Raw genomic sequence first — 21,450 nt, 5'->3', positions numbered from 1 at the left:
TTCAACTGTTAATAGTGGTTATCTTTGAGGAATGAGGATTAAGGAATAAGAATTCCCCAGCAATATAATTAAACAAGGGGGCAAGGGCAAAACCTTCCTATTACCGGGTGTTTGTTTTTAAACCAATGCTTTTTTTTTCAGTGAAAAATAAGCTAATTTTTAAATAAAATTCTATAGAAAATTTTAATCTAGAAAAACACTCAAAGTAGGGATGGAAAATGTTATGTCATAATCATTATACTAATGAAATTATATTTTAAAACTCAGGAGCAGAAAATACATAGGCCTTCATGTATACATACATACAAGAAGGATTTGCTTAGTCTTCAGAGGTTACAAAATGTGAACATGCTTGAACAAGGTTCCTTTGTCCTCCAGGCTATATTAAATTTTACTCATCCCCTTTCAACTGTGGCATCTAAAGCAGTATAAGAACCCAGGATTATGCATTGTCAGTTGTCATATAGAGGCTAGTTCAAAAACAGAGGAAAATTGATGTACTTTTCCACCTCACTTAGATTCAAACAAAACCCCAGTTGAGGGTCTGACTAGACTAGGCTACAAAATAGCCTAGAGGTCTTAGGAAAATTCTCGTTTCCTCTAGAGTACAATCAAGTGGGATATTTGAGAGATAATCATATTTTCCTAAGGTTGAACACTCAAAAAAATATTTGCTTCTGGTAGGGAAATTGTACTTAATTTGTACCAATTTGCATTACTGAAAGGCAAAAGTAAAAACTTGTCATCTTTGGATCTATGTGTAAACTACAAGTCTACTCAAGGCAGAATTTTTATAAAATACAGAATGGATTTAAGAGATGAGTTAGTAAGAAATATTTTCCATAAATGATAACCTTATTTCTGAGGTGCTATGTTAGTTTCTGCCTACTCTGTACTATCTAAGAAAGAGGAAATTTTAGGTTGCTTTGCATATAAAATTAAGGTTTAACGAACAGAATCAAAGACACTGAGGACCTCAGATAACTGGTCTAACTGTCCTCCCCACCTTATGGTGAAAACAGGCCCAGAAAGACTGACCTGCCCAAGGACACAAGGCAGGGTGCCATCTCTAACATTACGCCTCCCAAAGTCTAGATGTGAAAATGAAAGAGACTGATTTGTACAATCTATTATTGTATTTAAACCTATTTTGAGGTTGACAAGACTGATAGACTCTCAGTTCTCTCCCAAAACCTCCAATACTCATCCCAAAGTGATTAGGACAGAATCATCTAAACAAGGTTATATGTTATGAAACACATAAAACAGGTTTTCTAGGGCAAAGGGAAAGGAAAGAATAATATTGGGCTAAATTATATGTTATGATTGCTGACCACTTGTTATAAAAATCACCTCTTTTTATATTAGTTTAAAATTCACCTCTTGTTATATCAGTTTAACAAGTGAATGTTAAACCAACTTAATTCTTTTAGGAGAAATAAAGTTAAAAACTAAAATGAAAAATAATGAATGTTTTTAAAAAAAGACAAATGGGCCAAATGATGGTATCTATTTTGTTATAAACTGGATTTTTTGTTATGAACTGTGGCTTATATTAGGTATAGCCAAGTAATAAACATTTTGCCATTCAACTCCAAATTTCTCAGTAGCATTACTTTTAAAGGAAATGTTACATCTTTTATGTTATTGGATTTGATATTTAATAACAGTTACAAGTACAATGGCAAACACTGAAAGAGAGAACCCTTAGTAGAAAAGAAAAAGACAATTTGAAATCACGTTTTGTTAAAGGTGTTGTAAGTGCAACTTTATCCATAAGCATTCCTTTTAAGGCATTTTCTTTGTCCAAATATCTCAACATGTACATCAAGGTTTATATTATAAAATGGGCTCCTTTTGTATTATTCATTCAAGGCTTAAAGAAAAAAATACATCTCAAGACTAAGTGTAGCAGAAAAGAAAACACAAAATTTCACTTTTCTCATAAAAAGTAACTTAAAATACAAGTCATTTAGCATACATTATTACTCCTCATTGTAATTCCAGATTTGGTACAATATCTTTTTCACTTCCTGACATAAAATTTTAAGACAGTGCAGGCTGTAATACTTCATTTGTGAGGTGGCTGCAATTCCGTAATATGCACAGTGATTTTTAAATAGGCTTTTACCATGCCTTGCATGAAAGGTGCTACATACAAACCTGTTTTGTGTACTCTTTGGTAACCACCAGTTCAAAAACTTGGACCGAACATTTCCACATTGCCAGATCTGAAGCACTTTATTGGAGCTCTGGGCCGAAGCTATTACCCTGTATATAAATTCTTTAGTTTCCGAGGGGGTTTGGGTATTGATTTAGAATAGAGCCAGATCATTAAAAGCATGTCAGGCCCCAGTCCGGAAAGTGGCCCCAGTTAGTTTCTAGTTGGCTACACTATTTTGTTTGGCAGAAGTGGTTTATCTAAGGGAAAAGCATGACTTCATACTAAGTTTGCTTCTGATGGTATCTTTTGGAGATGGTAAAATATTCATGGGTTATCTAATCCTTTCTTGAAATGGTATGAAAAAGGTGATTAATATAATTAGAATATTCCACTTTTGCAGTCTCAAGTATTCTCTTGGTTGTCTTGCTGCATTTTCTCAGGGTCAGCCCACTCAGGTTTAGTACTTTATAGGCTACCCTTAAGCATTTTCTAATTGAAGCAGTAATGTGCTGCCTCAGTCAGCATGTTCTCTATTTTAGGATATTAGTGTCCTGTAGAGACCAAGCTGTGATATCATACACCCTCACTGGGCTACCTCCTACTCATTAAATTTCAACTTTCAGTAAATGTCCTGGAATGTGTCCTAGTTGTGCAAATTAGATGCTAGTTAATATAAATCTAAGTTACCCACTCACTGTATTTAGCTAAAACATAATTTCTATATTTACTTTCAATTTATCCACCTAAAGATGAATTTACATTTTTTACATGCAAGTGTCTCTAGACTGCCATGATACCCATTATCAGTCTGATACTTGAATCTAGGGAGTCATGATGGAGACATGTTTCCAAGTCTAGAGAATAGGTTTTAAATATGTCTGTTGTGCAATATTTGTATTTTAGTAAGAATCCTTTGTATTTACATTTACATAGCACCTTTCATCCAAGGGTTTAAAAGTGATTTAACTTTACAGCATTACTTGGTGGCAAAACCTAAGTTAATGGTGGCATTATGAAGTCCAGGTTCTCTAACTTCCATTTCAGTTTCTTTTCAACTATACATGCTGTTTTTCATTAATGGTCTTTCTGAAAGTAGACTATGAACACAGCAGTGTTACTGGCCTACCAGAAAGAGAAAGAAAAAAAAGAAAGGTGTGAGGAAGGAGGGAGAGAGGGAGACATGTATCTCATGGCTACTAGGTTAGTGATGAAACACACAGTTCATAAACCACACACTATGGAATTATTCCAAAAAGATTTTTAGAGCTGGTAGTGAGAGCCTAAGAAGTATATTGTTAAAATTAAAAAGTTAGTATCTTTCTCATTTCAGACCTTTAAGATTATTCTGATATTTGTTAAATAATGAATTTGCATTAGTAAGTATCAATGCAGTTTTTTGACTTCATAAGAAAATAAAACTGTGATATAAAATTGGAACTACAAAAAAATTGATGTTTCCCTGGGTTGACTAAATTTACCTTTTTTTTGTGCTTCTTTCAAATGTTTAAGGTAACAAATGCATACAAATATTTCAAAAGTACCGATAACAGTTACCAACTTTAATGTATTATAAAGGACAAAAACAGAAAGATTTTTATTAATAAGTGATAACCTTAATAATAAATGAGCTCCTGGCAAAATGCAGATCATAGTAAATTATTTACATTATTTTTGCCATAAGAAAACTTCTTAAGCAACAGTCAGCTCTCAAGTTAAAAAAACAAACACATACATAACCCAGTACTAAAGGAGGGAAATGAGTTCAAACACAACAGCTTTATCTTGGGAATGCCATTTTCTAGAAAACCATCTTACTAAAAAAAAAGTTTCAGAAAAACACACTTTAATTACCTTAGATCCATGTGTGAATTGCTTAGTGTTGCTAGTGGGGGATACGGAAAGATTAATATCACTGTAAATTTTTTATAACTCCTATCTTATTATGGATTTTTCAGAGTTATCTCATAAACTGAATTTCTTTTGCAGTGCATCAAAATAATAGGCTTAAAAAAAAAAAAGAATACCAACACATGCAGTCTGCTAACCAAATAAGGCTCTGACATGCCAAAACAATGTTCTCTGTATCTTGATATATAGTACATCCCACAACATACTACAGCATTTAATTTAGGTTTACACAACTAAATATAAATGGCTAGATTTAGACTAATACTTAGCAGAAGCATTAAGCAAACATGGATAAATTCATAAACAAATGATGAAAGAAGTATATTGTTCTTGGAGTACTTCTTGAAACCTTAAAACACTTGGTCCTTAGTGAGAGAACATCCTTTATTCAGTAGATCTTAACAGTACAATGTACAGTAAGTCACAAAACCTTCTAAAAATTTTGGCAGTTGACTCCAGTAGTGCTCCTTGATTCAAGGAAGGAATGAAGGTTTGTATTTCTTTCCTGCTCTAGTCACGAAGGATTGTTAAAGTCTTAAAGATTTTAAAAAGTGATTCCTATAGTTGGGTGTCTTGTTACTTCAGAAATAAAGGCTTCACACTGAGAAACTGAAGGACACTTTTCTCTCTGTATTTAGTTGGAAGGTAGAAAGAAGAAAGAAAATATAAGAAAAGCTTGAAGATAAGAGATATAAAATACAGAGCAACCACTAAAAGAACAGCATGCACCAGATAACTTCTATAGGGATGAGAGTGACAGAAAGTCAGAGACAATTTTTTTTTTGAGTGGCTCTTCATAGAAAAGGCATTTAGTTTATTCTCCTCAATTATCAAGAACGTTGCACAGAAGTTGTATTCCTACCACAAAGAAAGACTTCAAACTGAAAATAATTTCTAAAACATTACTCATTAGTAAAATCAAATTTAAATTGAGGGGAAAAAAGAAAAATAATTTTTAAAGATTGGTTTCCTGCACTGATGGGCAAAATCTTTTGGGACTCACCTAATCTTGATTTACTAGTAGGACAGAAAGTCATGAATTAAAGCAAGCAATATTTACATCTGTTAATGCAATGTGCACTTGTTCTTATACTTAATGCAGTTAGTTTGTATAAATGAGATTAATCTCATTTACATTTTAAGCAAGAAACTCACCACTTGGCCCACATGTCATGTAGTGGGTAATAGAATTAGGAGCTTTGTTGCTCCCTAGACCTGCTTTTTGAATTTCTGCTTTCTTGTACTTTGTCCACATCTGCAGGAGAAAAGCATTTCATGTTATTTAATGAAAGGCTAAACAGAATACAATTCATGAAGGTAAGAAACTAAAGAGCTCTTGTTGAGTAGGGCAAGGAGAAGGAATCTAACTCTGGAAATGTTATTAATCTGATAGACATCTCTTTACTTAAAGACTGATTTTTATATTTTAAGAGCTATTAAGTAATATACTTATGCCCTCTTAGTGTCAGATAGGTTTACTTACTATGTTTATTTAACTAAATGGTCACATATAGTTTTAAAGTAAAAAATAATCTTGCATGCAGCAGCAGAAACATCCACAATGAAATAATTGTATTATTTACTAAGAAAACCAGGGCTCGAGGCATATTTTATTGGCAAATAACATACCTACTTACACTGTTAGAACTAAAATTGCTTTGATCAAAGGGGACCCAATGCCTAACAATATAAATTTACAATGTCACAAATAATAAGGGTGTAATTTCTAGAAATCTAAGCTAGGAATATGAAAGCTATTCAATTTCATCTAAAACTGGGGTACTAATACAGGCATACCTCGGAGATATTGCAGGTTTGGTTCCAGACCACTGTAATAAAGTGAATATTGCAATAAAGCGAGTCACAAGAATTTTTAGTTCCCAATGTATGTAAAAGTTGTGTTTACACTGTACTGTAGTCTATTAAGTGTGCAATAGCATTATATCTAAAAAACAAAGTACATACCTTAATTTAAAAATACTTTATTGCTAAAAAGTGCTAACCGTCATCTGAGCCTTTAGCAAGTCATAATCGTTTTGCAATAGTAACATCAAAGACCACTGATCACAGATCACCATAACAAATATAACAATGAGAAAGTCTGAAATAGTCTGAGAATTACCAAAATGTGACACAGACACACGAAGTAAGCAAATGCTTTTGGAAAAATGGCACCGATAGGCTTGCTCAACACAGGGTTGCCGCAAACCTTCAATTTGTAAAAAAAATGCAGTATCTGTTAAGTACAATAAAGCAAAGTGCAATAAAACGAGGTATGCCTGTAATCTGTGAAGCCGCTAGAGTATTATGGAGCTGTCTTGGAGGAAAAAAAGTGCAGCTGTTCAACTGAGTCAGAGTTGCTTCACTTTTATCTCAAAAAAAAATGTTTTTTTTTTAAATTGGGGCATCTTTGTAAGACTTCATTCATAGAAAGTATTACGTTGATTTTTTTAAAGTTTGGGAAACACTAACTATATGATTTCTAAGGTTCTTCTCACTGCTAAAAATTTGATTTCAAGTGCTATCAAGAAACACAGGTAAAATAGTGTTTGGGGGGAATTTTATGACTCTACAGCTGGTGACAGTTTCTGGAGGAAGTCTAACCTGTATTCTTTGACATCAAGACACATGGACCTGGTATGTATCTATCTGTCTTACATGCACAGTGTGTATGTTCTTTTGGAAAACATGCTGTATATATAACTATAGCCATTTGGGTTAGAAATACTTCTTTCCTGTAAGTCTAATATTTTAAAATAATCAGTTTTTACTATAATAGCATATGATTTCTCAATATATTTTTATAAATAAATTTAATATTTTAAACAGAGTATAAGGCCAGACTTATCTAAAAAGTTGAAATGGTTGTGAAATAATCTTTGACTAAATGTGGAAATTACACTAATTATTACATTTGTATCATATATGGCCCCATGTAATCTCACCTATATTTACCATTAAGTTTTATTATCAGGTTATGCAAAAAGGGACACCAAAAACATTTGAAATGTTCGGACTGATTATGAAACAAGTGACAACAAAACAGACTGATGTATTCATGTAGATACTAAAAAATATGAAAAATTTCTGATTGTGTTTATTTGATTACCCACATTAAAAGCATTTTTAGTAAGAGCTGGCTATGAGAAAAGAAGAGAATAGCTTAATTTATAAAGGATACAAATGTCTTTCCTTCTTTCTTTTTTTTAAAAAGTTTTGGCCGTGCCACACGGTTTGCGGGATCAGGGATTCCTGGTTTCGCGACCAGGGATAAACCCCGGGCCCTCAGCAGTAAAAGCGTGGAGTCCTAACCACTGGACCGCCAGGGAATTGCCAGGATACACATTTCATTAAGCAAAGATTCTCTATAAATTTTGTTTTCTTTTACCCAATTAATAACAATTTAATACAACATGTAAAATAATAATTTCCTCCCCATTTCTTCTAGATGCCAGGCTGCATGACTGTCAGTAATATTTAGGCTGAATCAAGATGGCAAAAACATTTCAGAGACAGAACTAAGATATACTTCTCTAGAAGTAAGTGATTCAGGGTTATGGGTTTCTTGGGGTTTCTTTTATTCTGGAATAAAACAATTGAAGTTTAGCTGATTCTGCTTTAAAAGTGCTATGACCACAGCAAGATAATTTTAAAGTTTATGACATAAGTCAGAGTTAGCAAGTATTTTCTCTATCTTTTATGATTAATTTTTAGTTAAGAGCTTGCATTTATTCTTAATTCTAAAATTTGTTCTACTAAAAACATACTTGTTTGTTTAAGTGATTACAAATACTAATTTTGCATTTTATTTTAGCACAATGTACTCATTTTAGAAAATTCTGTTTTAAGGACATATATAATTTAGTAATAAATAAATTATAGAATTATATAAGTAACAATTTTCACCACTTTATAAGCTTGCTACCCTTTTTGAACAGAAGTAAAAATGCAAATTTCTCACACACTGAGTATGATTTGCTTTATTTCTCTTTGACTCTATATTAAAAAAAACCTGAAAAAAACTACTGTGTTAACTGATGCCAAGTAAAAAAGTCATCTTGAAGGAAAGATAGTACTTGAGCTCTTATATTTATCAAATGAAGAAAAGTGCAGAGAAGAAATAGAATACAAATACTCCTAGTCCCTGTATGTCACATTTAAATTTGATGTTTTTTTAAAAAAAAGAATTACACTAAATTTATGAGTATTAACAAAGTTTTAAATCTGAACAATTTTATAAATATGAGCAGTAGTTAATAACTATTTCTTTGAAAATAAAACAGCAGGCCAGAAGGCATAATTAAATGGCAAAAGAAAATGACATCTTTTTAACATAGTTTCCTTACTAATACTGTACATGCGCAATATGAAGTGCACATTTTGTAAAAAAAAAAAAAAAAAGGAGAGGAAGAGAGGTAGGGAGAGAGGGAAAGGGGAGCAAAGGGAGGGAGAGAGACAATGAGCATTCTTTTTTGGAACCAATGAAGTAAATATGACTTGGAAATGCCTTGTTGGTAATTATAGCATGCAGCCATTTTAACATGCCTCTAGGTATCAAAGTAACAATCTCTTATTAGGTGACAAGAAATGTCAAAGAGGAGCATGTATTGTTAAGGTTCTTAAAGTCATGCAAAAAATGTACAATGCAATTAATAATTCATGCAAGCTCTGTTGTGGTTACATAATCACATTTATATACATGCCACAATGTACACCTGAACACTATCCACAATTTAAAAATAAAAGTATAAACCTAGCCAAATGATACTTTTCAACAGCAGCTCTTCAAATCAGATTAGAGAAGCACAGTGCATATCAAATGACATCAGTATTATATTGTGCAGTTTTGATCATACACAACCATATTCATACCAAACAGTTTGATTATCCTCAGAAACCAACAATGCAGCTTCTGTGTCATCAGGATAGAGGCATGCAGGAGTGATAAGATTATTGCTAACTACAGAAGACTGTGGGTTACTGTTACTGCAGTTCTGATGATCAGAAAACTGCTCAGTATCCTTCTGTGCAGCTTCATCCAAAGAAGCAGAAGCCTGGTCAGTTAGCCTGGTGACTGGTCTGGGAGGTAGCCCACTTATGTTACTAACTAATTCTGTATTCAGGGATAAAAATGGCTGAGATGGATAAGCCACAGTAAATGAGTCTATGCTATCTTTAGCTGATATTCCAAATGCATCATTAGACATATTAACAGTGGCAAAAGTTTGGTTTAGAAAATGTGACCTTTCTGTTCTTGAGTTTCTGGCCTGGGCATATGGAGACGTGGGCTTGTCTGTAGCTAAATCATTTTGTGCTTGAGAACCTACAGCATAAGTTGGACTGTGAAGTGGATGAGAGGACCACTGGTGTAAACGGTACTCACTAGATGCTGCAGTGATGCTGCTATCAGCAGTAGCTGGTGGTGAATCAACTGACATAGGTAGTCTACTGTCCTTGGTCAAAAAATCATGGATGCTCGTCCTTCGAGTAGTTCCTTCGGCAGTAGAGATCACACTGCTTGCACGAGGTAAAGTGGCATAGGGATTACTATCTTTTGATTGTCGTGACAGAGAAGTTTCTTTTACTACTTTTATCTTTCCTTGAGTGCCTAGTGTAGGCTTTCCAGAAGAACTAATGAAATAGGTATCTTCAGTCTTTTGAGGACCAGGTCTCACAAATTGTTCAGGCTTAGTTGTCCATCTATCATAGAAGTCTCCTGGAGTTTTTCCACTTACTGACCTGGCCAGACCACAGCTAACTGGTTTGTTTTTTCCCAAAAAGTCAGAAGAGACAGACAAACTTTTCATTACTTCATCTAAAAGATTCTCTTGACTTGAGGGCTTTATCTGTTTAAAAAAAAAAATCAAAGCAGATTAGTGAATACAGCCATGCTTTTACTTTCCTGATACACTAGACTGTACAATACAAAAATTGCTAATATCTCTAAACCCTCCTTAAAAAAAAGCTCTAAAGTTCAACCATAGAAATTTAACTTGTAGTGTCCATCTAAATTAAGGTCACCATAGATAAAACTAACCTGTATTGAGGTAAGCTTGTTGCTTTCTTCCAAAAACTGTTGTAGAGTAACAACTTCACTTCCAGGGGAACCAGTTTTGACCTTGTGATGTGCTCGACTCTCTAGTGTTTTGTGCTGGAGCACTGGACTTGATTTGGGCTGTCTTTTCAAGTATTGGATTGGACTGCTACCACTGCTGGACCACGCCTCATGCTCATGAAGCAGGCTAAATTCTCCACTGCTGTGGCTTTGTGGCCTGCTTTGGATATTAACTGCACCTGCTTTTGGAGTAAATGGTGTGTTAAGAGTTCAATAATAGAAATGAGATTAAAACTATGTAAGTACTGACATTTGTTGACTGGATTCTTACGAATAGCCAAACTGACTTTCAAAGCTTTATTCAGAAATGCTTAGTAAACCATGTTCATCTCTCATCAGTCTAACAAATGTCTACCATAGTGTGCTTCCTTATTTGTCAAGTTGACAAATATTATAAGCTCCACAGGGCAAAGGCTTGCCATCACCACCATACCCACAGCCTAAACATATAAAGCAGGCACTCAATACATTTGATGAGTAAATGAATGAATAAACAAGGAAATAATACATTTTTTAAAAGTCAGGTTCAAATAATTGTAAAACACCTCACAATTTAAAACAAAACATGATTATACAAATTTTTAATTATTTGAAAATGTTAAAACCAAAAACTCTTCCAAATGCTAAAAATTCTAATTCTTTGACTTTCTATGAGGTCTGTATTCCTTATCTGAAGGTTTATTTGTTGATCCTAAATGAATAATCTTAAAGAAATATTAAAAAAATTTAAACAGCAAGCATCTAAGGAAACTCAGATGGAGACATGTAATTACTTAGAAAATTCCAGTAAAAATATAAAATTAAGTATGTAGTATTTTATTTTTTAATGTCTGAATCATCTGATTCTCCCTGCTTTCCACTGTTGGTATGGTGGCTATACAGCTTTCAAAGACTTGGTTGAGGCTGAACAACTATACAGAATGCAAATTACTAGTTCTGGAAAAAAGCTCCCTAAAGTTTATGCTATTCCTTAACAGTGCTTATTCATTTTGATCCATTGCAAACTGTGTAGATACAGCATCAAGATAGAAAATGCAACTTTCCATGGTTTCCTAATCACAGAGAATAAAATGGGTCAGGAAAGATTTTGGCTCAAGCTATGTAACATTTTACAGGAAAAAGATTTTCTTAAATTTTCAAATCAGAAAAGACTTACTTACATTTCAGACTATATTTTTCTACAGGATATAAAAACATGATTATAAAAATGAAAAAATAATCCCTCCTTGAAATCAGATTTTTCAGATCATTGCAACAAAGTCAAAGCATTAATAATAAAATATAATCACAACTGAGACAAAATGATTTTATAATATGAAAAAGCAACAGAACAAATGCACTCATTATAATTTAACAATTCTGGACTGTAGAGAATAACTACTTTCACAAACCTTTATAATCTATTAAATAATTCCAGAATATGAGTAGGCAGTATACCTTTAAGGAAAAAGGCGTTAGTCAATACTTCCAGACATTTACATAAAAATTTCACCTTGGAATGCATATTAAAAAATTGAGGAAAAAGATATCTTGAACTAATTCTTTATATGAACTATGCACCCATTTGGCTCTTGTTACACTTACACACACACACACACACACACAATTGTCTTTTCAAATTAAAAAAATATATTCCTCCTTATTTCATGGATAAGAAAAGCTGAAACTATTTCTAAAACACCTTCTGTGAGTTCAATGTACATGTATCATGAGAAAGTTAAGGACAACCACTTTCATGACAATGACAAAATGTAAGTAAAATAGGAACCTATAGATATTTTGAAATATAAAGGTTACAAGAAAAAGATTTTATCTGTGAGGATGAAAAATGGAAACTAAAATAACTGCTCCTGTTTTTACATTTGTACACATTGAAATACATTTGTATTGCAATGTGAAAAGTATAAAATATTCCAAGGAACTATGTTCCAAACACAGAATGATTTGGATTTCATACTTTACCCCGGAAACTTCATCAATCTCCCACTTTTAAATCTGGAAATGGATGGAGCATATTAATAAATTTACCTACAGCATACCTTTGACTTCATGGAGTGAAGCATTATTATTGCTATTGCTAGTGGATGTTCTGCCACTATCAAGGCTGGCTGGTCTCGAAGCTAAATGAAAAAATCAGGAGACAGTGATAAAACTTCCAGCTGAAGACAATGAACTTTACATTCTGATTACAGAATGCTTTGAGGAAGCAATCATGCATACTTTCACAGGCTGAGCATGCCCACAGAGAGTTGAATCTTACAGATTAGAGAGGAAAGGCATTTCCAGATAGTTCAGTTAAACAGCTGAGAACAGGACACTTCTCAGACAATAGCTGAGATTCAAAGAAAAGAAGATAAAAGTGCATAATTAGATTTGGAAATGGATTTCTAGATGGATACCAGGACTGTTTTAGTTGAACAGAATGACATGCCCCCCCCGGCCAAAAAAAAAACTGGTGATTAGGTCACTTACAACAGATCAGACAAGGAACCCTGCACATTGCAGAGATGCCACGAACAGGAGGAATATGAGCATCTGCACAGTTAATGTCCTGTATTCCTATCCATACAAGGGAAACAATTGCACAGTTAACATGGCCCTATCCTACGTCTTAAAGTCCTGCTTACATATGAAATTCCTTTAACATATTCCTTTACATATGAAATTCCGTTATCCATTATTTGTTAATTTAGTTTGGTAAGATATGACTTTCCAGATAGAAACTAAAAACTCTGAAATGCTCAACATTGCAGAAAATGTGGTTTCTTAGAGTTTGTCCTTTGCCAAAGTGAGTATTTTTAAAATCAAACATAAAATGTATCTCATCACTTTAACCTTATGCCAAAATGGCAACAAAATTACCTTTGAGCATTGTGCAGGCATACTTTATAAATGACCTTGATGAAAACAGAGACAATTTGGATGAAGTAATAACCTTAAAAAAGGCAAAAGGGGGTAGTAGGTTTGAAGAAATAGCAGAGGTAGCTATGAGATGCAGGTTAGAGAAAACATGCTTGCTGGCAGTGCTACATTCAGCAGGTCAATGCAAGAGTCTTAGCATTCTCATTCTGTATGTAATATGTACTCTCTAAATAAAGTTCATATCTTACCATGAACTCTTGATCCCGTACTAGAATCATCACTAATACCTTGTGGACTTACGTCTTCAAAGGATGTAGTATCTACATAAAATAGCAAAATGAATATAAAAATATTTTTAACAAAAAAATTATAAAATTTTATTTATGCAGAATATGGAAATTCTTTTTCAACCATGTATAATACATCTTGATTTAACATATTTCATAGATTCCATCAGAAACGAATAGAAGTAAGAAACAGAATAGCTCTGATGAGAGTTGACTTGCTTAGGGAAAACACCAGAAGCACTGAAACAATCTGCTTGTGACCCTGCAAATCAAAGCAGGAGCCTGGGTTGCTCTATGTGGTTCTCTGTGATGCTATAGTGTTTCTAGGTTTTTTTTGTACTTTTTTTTTTAAAGCTTCTATCACTCTCTCCTTTTCTCATTCTTTTACTTGGTTTACTTTTCCATTTCTTGTTAGTTCATTATCTGTTTATTATGAAAGGCCTAGGAAAGATTTTAGTTATTTGTACGATGTTTTAAATTTTTGAAATGATTTGAAAATTCCCTCAGATCAAATCCAGATTGTTTTGATCATTATTTCAGGTTGCTGCTGTCAAAAAAGTAAACACGGGAAAGTCAAATTAAAATTCCTGTTGCCAACAGTTACACCACAGTGCAAATAGCAGACGGCCTATACCTTTATTATTAACCAACTGCTTGGATCTGAAGCCTGTAGAAGAGTTGACAGTTGAAAAGTTGATGGCTGTAGTAGAGAAGGCCATAGCTCCCAATTCTTTTCTCCTTTTACCCGTTGCAATATCATCAGGAACCTCCAAATTCTCAGTACTACCTGTCCACTGTCCTCCTGCTAGGACCATGGACTGCACCAGGTCATTCATGGCTGGGATGCAAATGAAAGCAAATGAATCAGCATGGTTAATGTATTTGCTCTTATTTCTATTTTGTATTAAAAATGATCTGACTTTTGTCTATGGATTAATGCAAGTGAAATAAAAAACTAACCACAAGGTCATTTGAATTATGACATGCATTCAGCTGAATGAAATGAGTAGGCCGAAGGCTGATAAACTTCAATAAATGTTTTCATCACCCTCCACCCCCTTTAAAGATAGGAAAAGGAATTTTACTCTGTACAACTGCCATGCTTTTGAGCAGTGATGTACAATATAATTAGAAGCCTTCATAATGTGGTTCTGTGGTGACAAAAATGGAATGAATAAAGGTAATATGGAGAGCAGTTCTTTACAGCATCACTATTGAAAATGATAAACAGTCCTTGGTCAGAGCAGATTACTGAAGAAATTATTCATTTTATGAATCAAATAAGTATACCATTCAATAAAAACCTGAAAGAGAGGATATCCAAAGTGACAGACATTTAATGTGATTATGTAATTACCCATTCCACTTAAAAAAAGAAAAAACCAGAGTATTATTATATAAAGAATGACAAACATTCTCAAGGGTTACAGGCCACTTTATTTATTTAATTATTTAATCCTAGTTCATTAAGAAATTAAATACCTAATGCTAAAGGTTTTGTTATATTTTCTTTAAGTAAATTTCTTTGGGAAGAAATCTCTATGGCATATAAAATTAAAGGTTTTTTTCTGCCAACCTTTAGAAAGTACTGGAAATTTCCAAGTATATTACATGTATGACTAAACATATGCATGTATATGTATAAGTGAACATACATATAATGCAAATTCAGTGCCAGTTATGAAAAAAATATTCTTCCAGCTCCTTGTATTACAGGAAGACTGCACTTTGCAAAATAAGAAAATTGGCACAGTCCAAAGAATGGTTAGTGAAAAATTAGTAATGGAAGCCAGTGTAGTCATTTGAAAGAAGCTGAACTGTCATAAAGTCTTACACATGGAACGACGGTAGCAGGCCTTCATTTTGTCTTTATCCTTCGGTCTGTTCCTCAAAAAGGGCAGTCTTTTCAGTGCAACCACTTTAATGTCAGAGCATGAGGAAAAACAGAAACAGAAAAATGAAAGAAAAAAGGGAGAAGAACAGATGGGAGTTAAATGTTGAAATTAAGGACAGAAATGAATGTCTGAGCTTCAGCTATGTAAACTATACTAAAGCTATTATTCTCGTGCTGCTGAGTGATAATGAAATATGAAATATGTACTTTGATACTTTAAAATACTTGGAAAAGCACTGAAGACAATGATGAGAAACATATACTTTGAAAGCTTGGATTGACTAAAGTCCTAGAAATATAGGAACTGATTAGAACTACTTACAGAAGGAACAATTTTCCTAGTTAAGTTGTAAAGATACACCTTTATTATTAGGGCCATTATTGGTGGATCACAGAGTACACATGATGAAAATGTAGAAGGCTTTCAGGCTTTCTTTGACTTTTTAAATTGTAAGATTTTATTTTGAAAAAAAAGTAATTCAGAAAAATGTACATCCTGTACATTTTTAGTACAGGCATTAGTAAAATGCCTCAACAAAAACTAGGGGATGTTTAAAATAATCTAAAGAAACTTAAGAAAACTTTCGTTATTTCCTTAAACTTTAAAAAAGAAAATAGGGAATTACTTCTTGGTTTAAACTGAATTCTGGTGCATTATTTAGTAGCACCACAGAAATATATACTCTTCTAAGAGAAGTCTTTCAAGAGATGACAATTATATTAATTTCATTTTGCAAAAGGTTGGCTGCGAGAAAGAAAAAACAGTATTTTGATAGTAGCTTTTAAGCTTTGATAAGCCTAAAAGATAAAGAGGTAACCTAAAGCAAGCAAAAATGACAGAAAAATATGTATTTATAACATTTTTAGATATTTTAAAGGGATTTTAGGGTTATTAAAAAAAATCAAAGGTAGCACTATGCAGGAAAATTATATGAAGGAAAATTAGGGTTATACTACAGTAGGAGTTGTTAACATAAAAATTAAAATGTTCACTAGAGTCACTAACATTCTTAAGCTACACTTTAAGAAGATTTTAATACGAAAAACTGTTACACCTTTTTGGAACTGCAATTTAAGAGCTAGGGGAAAAACTCACATCAAGATTTAAAAGCATACTGTACACAGCCTTAATAACTATGCTGTTTCTCAGGGTTTGCTATCATCTTATAAATAATAAAAAGCTCTTCTGACAAACTGACGAGTATCACTCATTAAGGAGAATGCAAGGACATACAGCTTTTTAACTGATTTATTTGATTGCTATTAAGAATAGTCATGATTCATTTAAGCTTTTATTTCATTTCTAGCTTGGTAAACACAGCTGTTTTCAATGATTAAAAAGAAATGAACTGAAAGCAATGTAAAAATGGACACTTAGCTAAAACAAAGCTGAGTGGTTGCAGCATGCACACACTGTCTTGTTTAGATACTTTCTTTTCCTGTTTTCAACTGTTTTCCATAGACTGCTTTACTGACAGGCACTCATCCAAAAGGGACAGGATAAAAGGAGTTTTAAATTTGCCAGTGGTGGAATGTGGTCCTTCTTATGGCAATTAGTTTGCAGATATACAATGTTCTCTTCCCAAACTATATTGAAATTAAGGGAACATTAGAATGGTTGGGTTTTGCGTTTATTTTTAAAATTCTAAAACCGAACAACTGCTGGAAAGGAGACTATTACTTCCTTCTGATTCTTACTCTGGATGTTTCAGCAGAGAGTATGAAGGAATGACAGATTTATATTTGAAACAAACAAGCTTACCTCAAAAAAGACTGTGCCTTTCTTTTGTATATTTTCATATCAGAATTGAAATATCTTCCTTTAATTAAAAAAATTAAGTATACCCATGACCTTTTCTCATTAAATATGATGTAAGATATTTTATACTCAAAGGTAGCAGATAAAATTGAATCATCTGGCACCTTTTTAAGGAAAACTTGATGATCTCTCTACCATACTCACAGGTTTCATGTAGATTTGGCTGACAAGACTAATCTTATATGGATACACAGAATTAAACCACTTTCTTATACACACACACACACTTGTACATATGTATGTATGTATATATGAATATGTACTCAGGTATGTGTATGATTTTTTTGTTGCTTACTTGTGGATTCTAGTTTATAGGGTGCTATAGTTGCATTCTGAAATATAGCCTATAATGAATGCCTAATCTCCTACACTCTAAAATACTGTTTTTTCAGAGATAATTCCCCTGAGGACAAAACAACATCTATATAGTTTTTTGAGTGTTTTGAGAGCTGCCCATATGGAGAGTCTACCCCTGGGGGAAGTAGTAGCTGTTTTTGCCTATACTATACTTCAGAAGAATAGTACTGAAATTCATATATATATATATATACACACACACACATACACATATATAGTTTACTATATGTATATATGTTTATATATGTGTAAACATATATACATACATATACTTTTAAATTTAGTGATTCTGGTTATAGTGTGAGTGGCTTCATAGTATCCTGTTTACATATTTTATAAGAACATTGCTAGTAGTCAAATTCTTGTATATCTTCAAAGGGCCTACCACTGGATTCTTTTCTTTCTCTTAAAATACACTTTTTTAGGCTTTTACTTTGCTCTTGATGTTTAGCAAAGTGCACTAATAATGAAATCAAGAGAGTATTAATTGTATAGGGCACGTTATGATATTATACTTCTACATTTGTAATTTAAAAAGTTAAATCGCAAGTTTATGCACAAACTTATATCTCTATTTTATTTTCATTGAACCTTTACCAAACAATCCCTCAATAACTTTTATAACCTTAAACTATTTCTAAATCATTGAATAACATTCTCTTCAAATTCATAGCGACTTTTCTTTGCTTCCCCACAATGTAACTTTTCTCCAATTTGACAGCATCAAAGTATGAGTGAGACATCATTATAAAAAACCTTATTATTAAGTTATAAATAATTTTGAAAATGAGCTCTTATAAATATTTCTCGGTTGCTCCTCAAAATTGCCCTGTGAAGTATGACACAAAGGTAAAAGGCTTGCCCATGTTAACAGGACTAGCAAGTGGCAGAGGTATTCTGGCTCTCATTTCACTGGTCTTTCTGTACTATTTTACCTCCCTGGCCAAATGATGGTATCTCTGTGTATGGTATTTCTCTAAATACACAATATAGAAAATCATGTGGTTATGCAGTATTGCAGTAGGCAATGAATTTTAAAATGATATGGAGTTAAAAAGAAACACATTCATCAGACTATTATCCCAAAGGACTGTGGAAGCTATTTAAAAGAAATCTTCAGTAAGGATTCTAAATCAGTACTAGAGATCACAAATGTTTAAAGAGTTTAAGCACTCACTGCTGCTTTTCTTGGTCCCCAGAGTTTGGCCATCTTCTAAAGAGTTTGAACCTACTGAAGAACTGTCTTGACTATCTTGATGGGGGAGTTGAAGAAATCCTTCACTGGAGTCTGAGCGGGTTGGTGTTAATGTTAGTGATTTCTGACGCTCCCGATTAATGTCTTTCTTAGACTTTATCAGTTTTCTCATTTTTAGAGTAATCCAGTTGCCTCTCCTAAAAAATAATTAAAAAAAATTCTTATCAGTCTAACATTCAACATATGAGTCCCTCTCAAAATCAGAAGCTTCTGTTTTGTTTTGTTTTTTTTTAATAAAAATGAAAATAAACCTGGTTAATAGTACCTTCTAGGAGGAGATGGGTCATAAAATTTGTATTGATCCATAATTTTCTCTTCTAATTTCTCCTTCTGTCGTCTTAATTCATTTAACTTATCACTATAAAAATAAAAGGACATGCATCATATTTTGTACAGTTATGAATGGTATTATTTGGGGACTATGATCTAACTTCTCCCCAGAACATAAAGAAATACAGATACCACGGTTGACAACTAAGAATTTAATAGGTAGTAACAATGGAATTTTTCTAAGTTTCTCATTTTCTTTAAATTTACGACTTACTTAAATAAAAGGACATAGGACTTAAAGTTTCAATTCTTCAATAGGATTTTTGTTTGAAGAAAATCTTCCATATTACAATATCATCATGACAAAAGAATTCTCTCAACATCTTTTTACAGCTATTAAACAACATTATATCAACACTGACTATTCCCCTATTTCTGGATCTTTAGTATATCAAATCATTTTTGGTATGAAGGGTGATTTATCATAATTTATATAGGCAAAAAATTAAAATGTTGGATAGCTTGCTTAACAGTTACAAATACAATAAATAATCCTACAATGACATCTTCATGCAAACAGATTTTTTTCCTTTATGGCAGAATTATTTAGGCTTAATTTACTAGTAGAGAATTATTTCCTGCCTCCAGGAATGCATGAATATACTAGCTTCACCACATCTTAGTTTCATTTTTATGTTCTTCACAGTATATATTATATAGGGAAATGAAAGTAAAATGATCTCTCTAAGAAAACTGTGATGCCAAAGAATACTATTTATTAAACAAATATTTAGCGATCATTCACAGTGAGGAAGGCATGAGCCATGAGGTGTATATAAAGATGAATAGTAAGTTGCCCAGCTCTGCTTATAGTACAGTAGGAGAGAGAAGATACATACACAAATGACTGTTATAATCCAAAATAGTAGTCATGACAAAATAAAAGTACCATGGAAGTACCAAAGGAACTTATAAAAGGGAAAATATTTCCATCTTGGATGACCAAGGAAAGCCTCATGAAGAAAAAGGCCATATCAGATAGACTGACACAAAAAATAAAAATGCTAAATTAAACAGCTGAGCTGAGAATAAGGAGTGAGGGAGTTTCACGTTTAGATTTAGCTTAACAGAAAATCAGAAGTATTGAAGGTTTCACTACAATGTGACATTATAAAATCTATGCTTTACATACCTTAACTCAGTGATGGAAGAGGATATTATCAGAAAGGATGGAGGTAAAGAAAGCATTCAGGATGCTAATGGGAGTAGCCTAATTGAGTGGGAGGGAAGAATTAGGGTAGTGGGAAATAGAAGGAAATGATTTGAGAGTTTATATGGAAGAAGAACTTTGTGAATAGATGTTGCCATTAGTTATACCACAGCTCAAATAGCACACAGCCTATACCTCCCAGTTCTTTTCTCCTTTTACCTGCTGAAATATCATCAGGAACTCCAAATTCTCAATACTACTTATTCACTGTCACTCCTACTAGGACGATGTGACAGAGGCATTCAGGTAGAACTGTCTGACATGTAAGATGATATTTTAAATTTAAATTCAAAAAGTCAGAATAGGTACTAATATTTATAAGTCAACTGTATACATACGATCACTGAAACCTTAGAAATGGATTATTCACCAAAGGTCATAATATTAAGAAGATAAAGTGTTGGATAATACCTCTGCTTAAGGGACAGGAAACTTAAATGCTAAAATTTTAGATACACTCATTGCTTCTTAAGCTAAAATACCCCTTATGGCAGAGAGTAAAGGCATACGTGCTGCCAAAAGGATTAAAGATCCGAAGTGGCCAGCCACAAATGTGTAATTTCTTTGAAATTTACATTTACCTTAAAAATTCACACAAACTGTACCTTTTGCTCCTTGGTATACCTGTGTATTAATATAAAAATAATGTTCCTTGCCCCAAATTTTGTAATAAAATTGACACTTAAAAAAATGTACGGTGTATCCTGGTTTCAAATGTGCCCTGAAGCTCACCATTATATACGTTAAGTCTGAAAGTCACATATTACTTCATTTACGCCTTAGGATAATGCTGGAAGTAGGTGTTATATCTCTATTTTAGAGAAAAAGAAACCAATGATCAACGAAATGAAGTAACTCGTCTATAGTCACATAACTAGTAATGAGAAGAATTAGGATTTGAATTAGGAGCTGTCTGATTCAACATCTGTGCTATTTCTATTATACTATGGTGCTTCTCATTTAGGGAACAAGAGGAAGAGAAGAATTTAGTAAAGGTGAATCATGGTGTATTACAAAGACTATCCACTGAGCTAACCTGGCCAAAATCTCTGATTTTACCAGATTTCTACACTCTCAACAGAGAAACAACTTACCAATAATTAAGCTCTGTCAATTCTATCTTTCACATCTCTCTTGTATTGATATTTGATCTCAACTACCACTGCTTATGAATTATTTTTCATTAGATTATTGCAACAGCCTTCTTAAAACTTAGTCCTTGTCTCTATTCTTAGAACCTCCAATCTAC

The 21,450-nt window shown here is 33.0% G+C and overlaps 1 protein-coding gene across 11 annotated transcripts in view; it reads right to left on the bottom strand.

Annotated features, from left to right (window-relative positions):
• Window positions 1-1,736: 1,736 nt before the first annotated feature.
• The window catches only part of CCDC88A (coiled-coil domain containing 88A), a 195,642-nt gene continuing 175,928 nt past the window's right edge, over window positions 1,737-21,450 (bottom strand). For 3 of the 11 annotated variants that reach the window (XM_073791645.1, XM_033838528.2, XM_033838524.2), the window contains 9 exons: window positions 18,927-19,019; window positions 18,584-18,798; window positions 15,171-15,254; window positions 13,971-14,174; window positions 13,298-13,369; window positions 12,660-12,746; window positions 12,227-12,307; window positions 10,110-10,369; window positions 6,039-9,918 (listed from right to left, as the gene is read on the bottom strand). In XM_073791645.1, the coding sequence (XP_073647746.1) occupies window positions 8,923-9,918; window positions 10,110-10,369; window positions 12,227-12,307; window positions 12,660-12,746; window positions 13,298-13,369; window positions 13,971-14,174; window positions 15,171-15,254; window positions 18,584-18,798; window positions 18,927-19,019 (2,092 nt within the window). In that variant the 3' untranslated portion in view covers window positions 6,039-8,922. Of the gene's footprint in view, window positions 4,701-5,227; window positions 5,328-6,038; window positions 9,919-10,109; window positions 10,370-12,226; window positions 12,308-12,659; window positions 12,747-13,297; window positions 13,370-13,970; window positions 14,175-15,170; window positions 15,255-18,583; window positions 18,799-18,926; window positions 19,020-21,450 lie in introns of those variants that run through there. The other 8 variants (XM_033838531.2, XM_019942966.3, XM_033838533.2 and 5 more) reach the window with 8 other exon arrangements.

This window comes from Tursiops truncatus, chromosome 14 (assembly GCF_011762595.2).
Source record: "Tursiops truncatus isolate mTurTru1 chromosome 14, mTurTru1.mat.Y, whole genome shotgun sequence".
NCBI lineage: Eukaryota > Metazoa > Chordata > Mammalia > Artiodactyla > Delphinidae > Tursiops > Tursiops truncatus.
The sequence above is the reverse complement of the archived record's forward strand: the minus strand, read 5'-3'. Positions and strand labels throughout refer to the sequence as shown.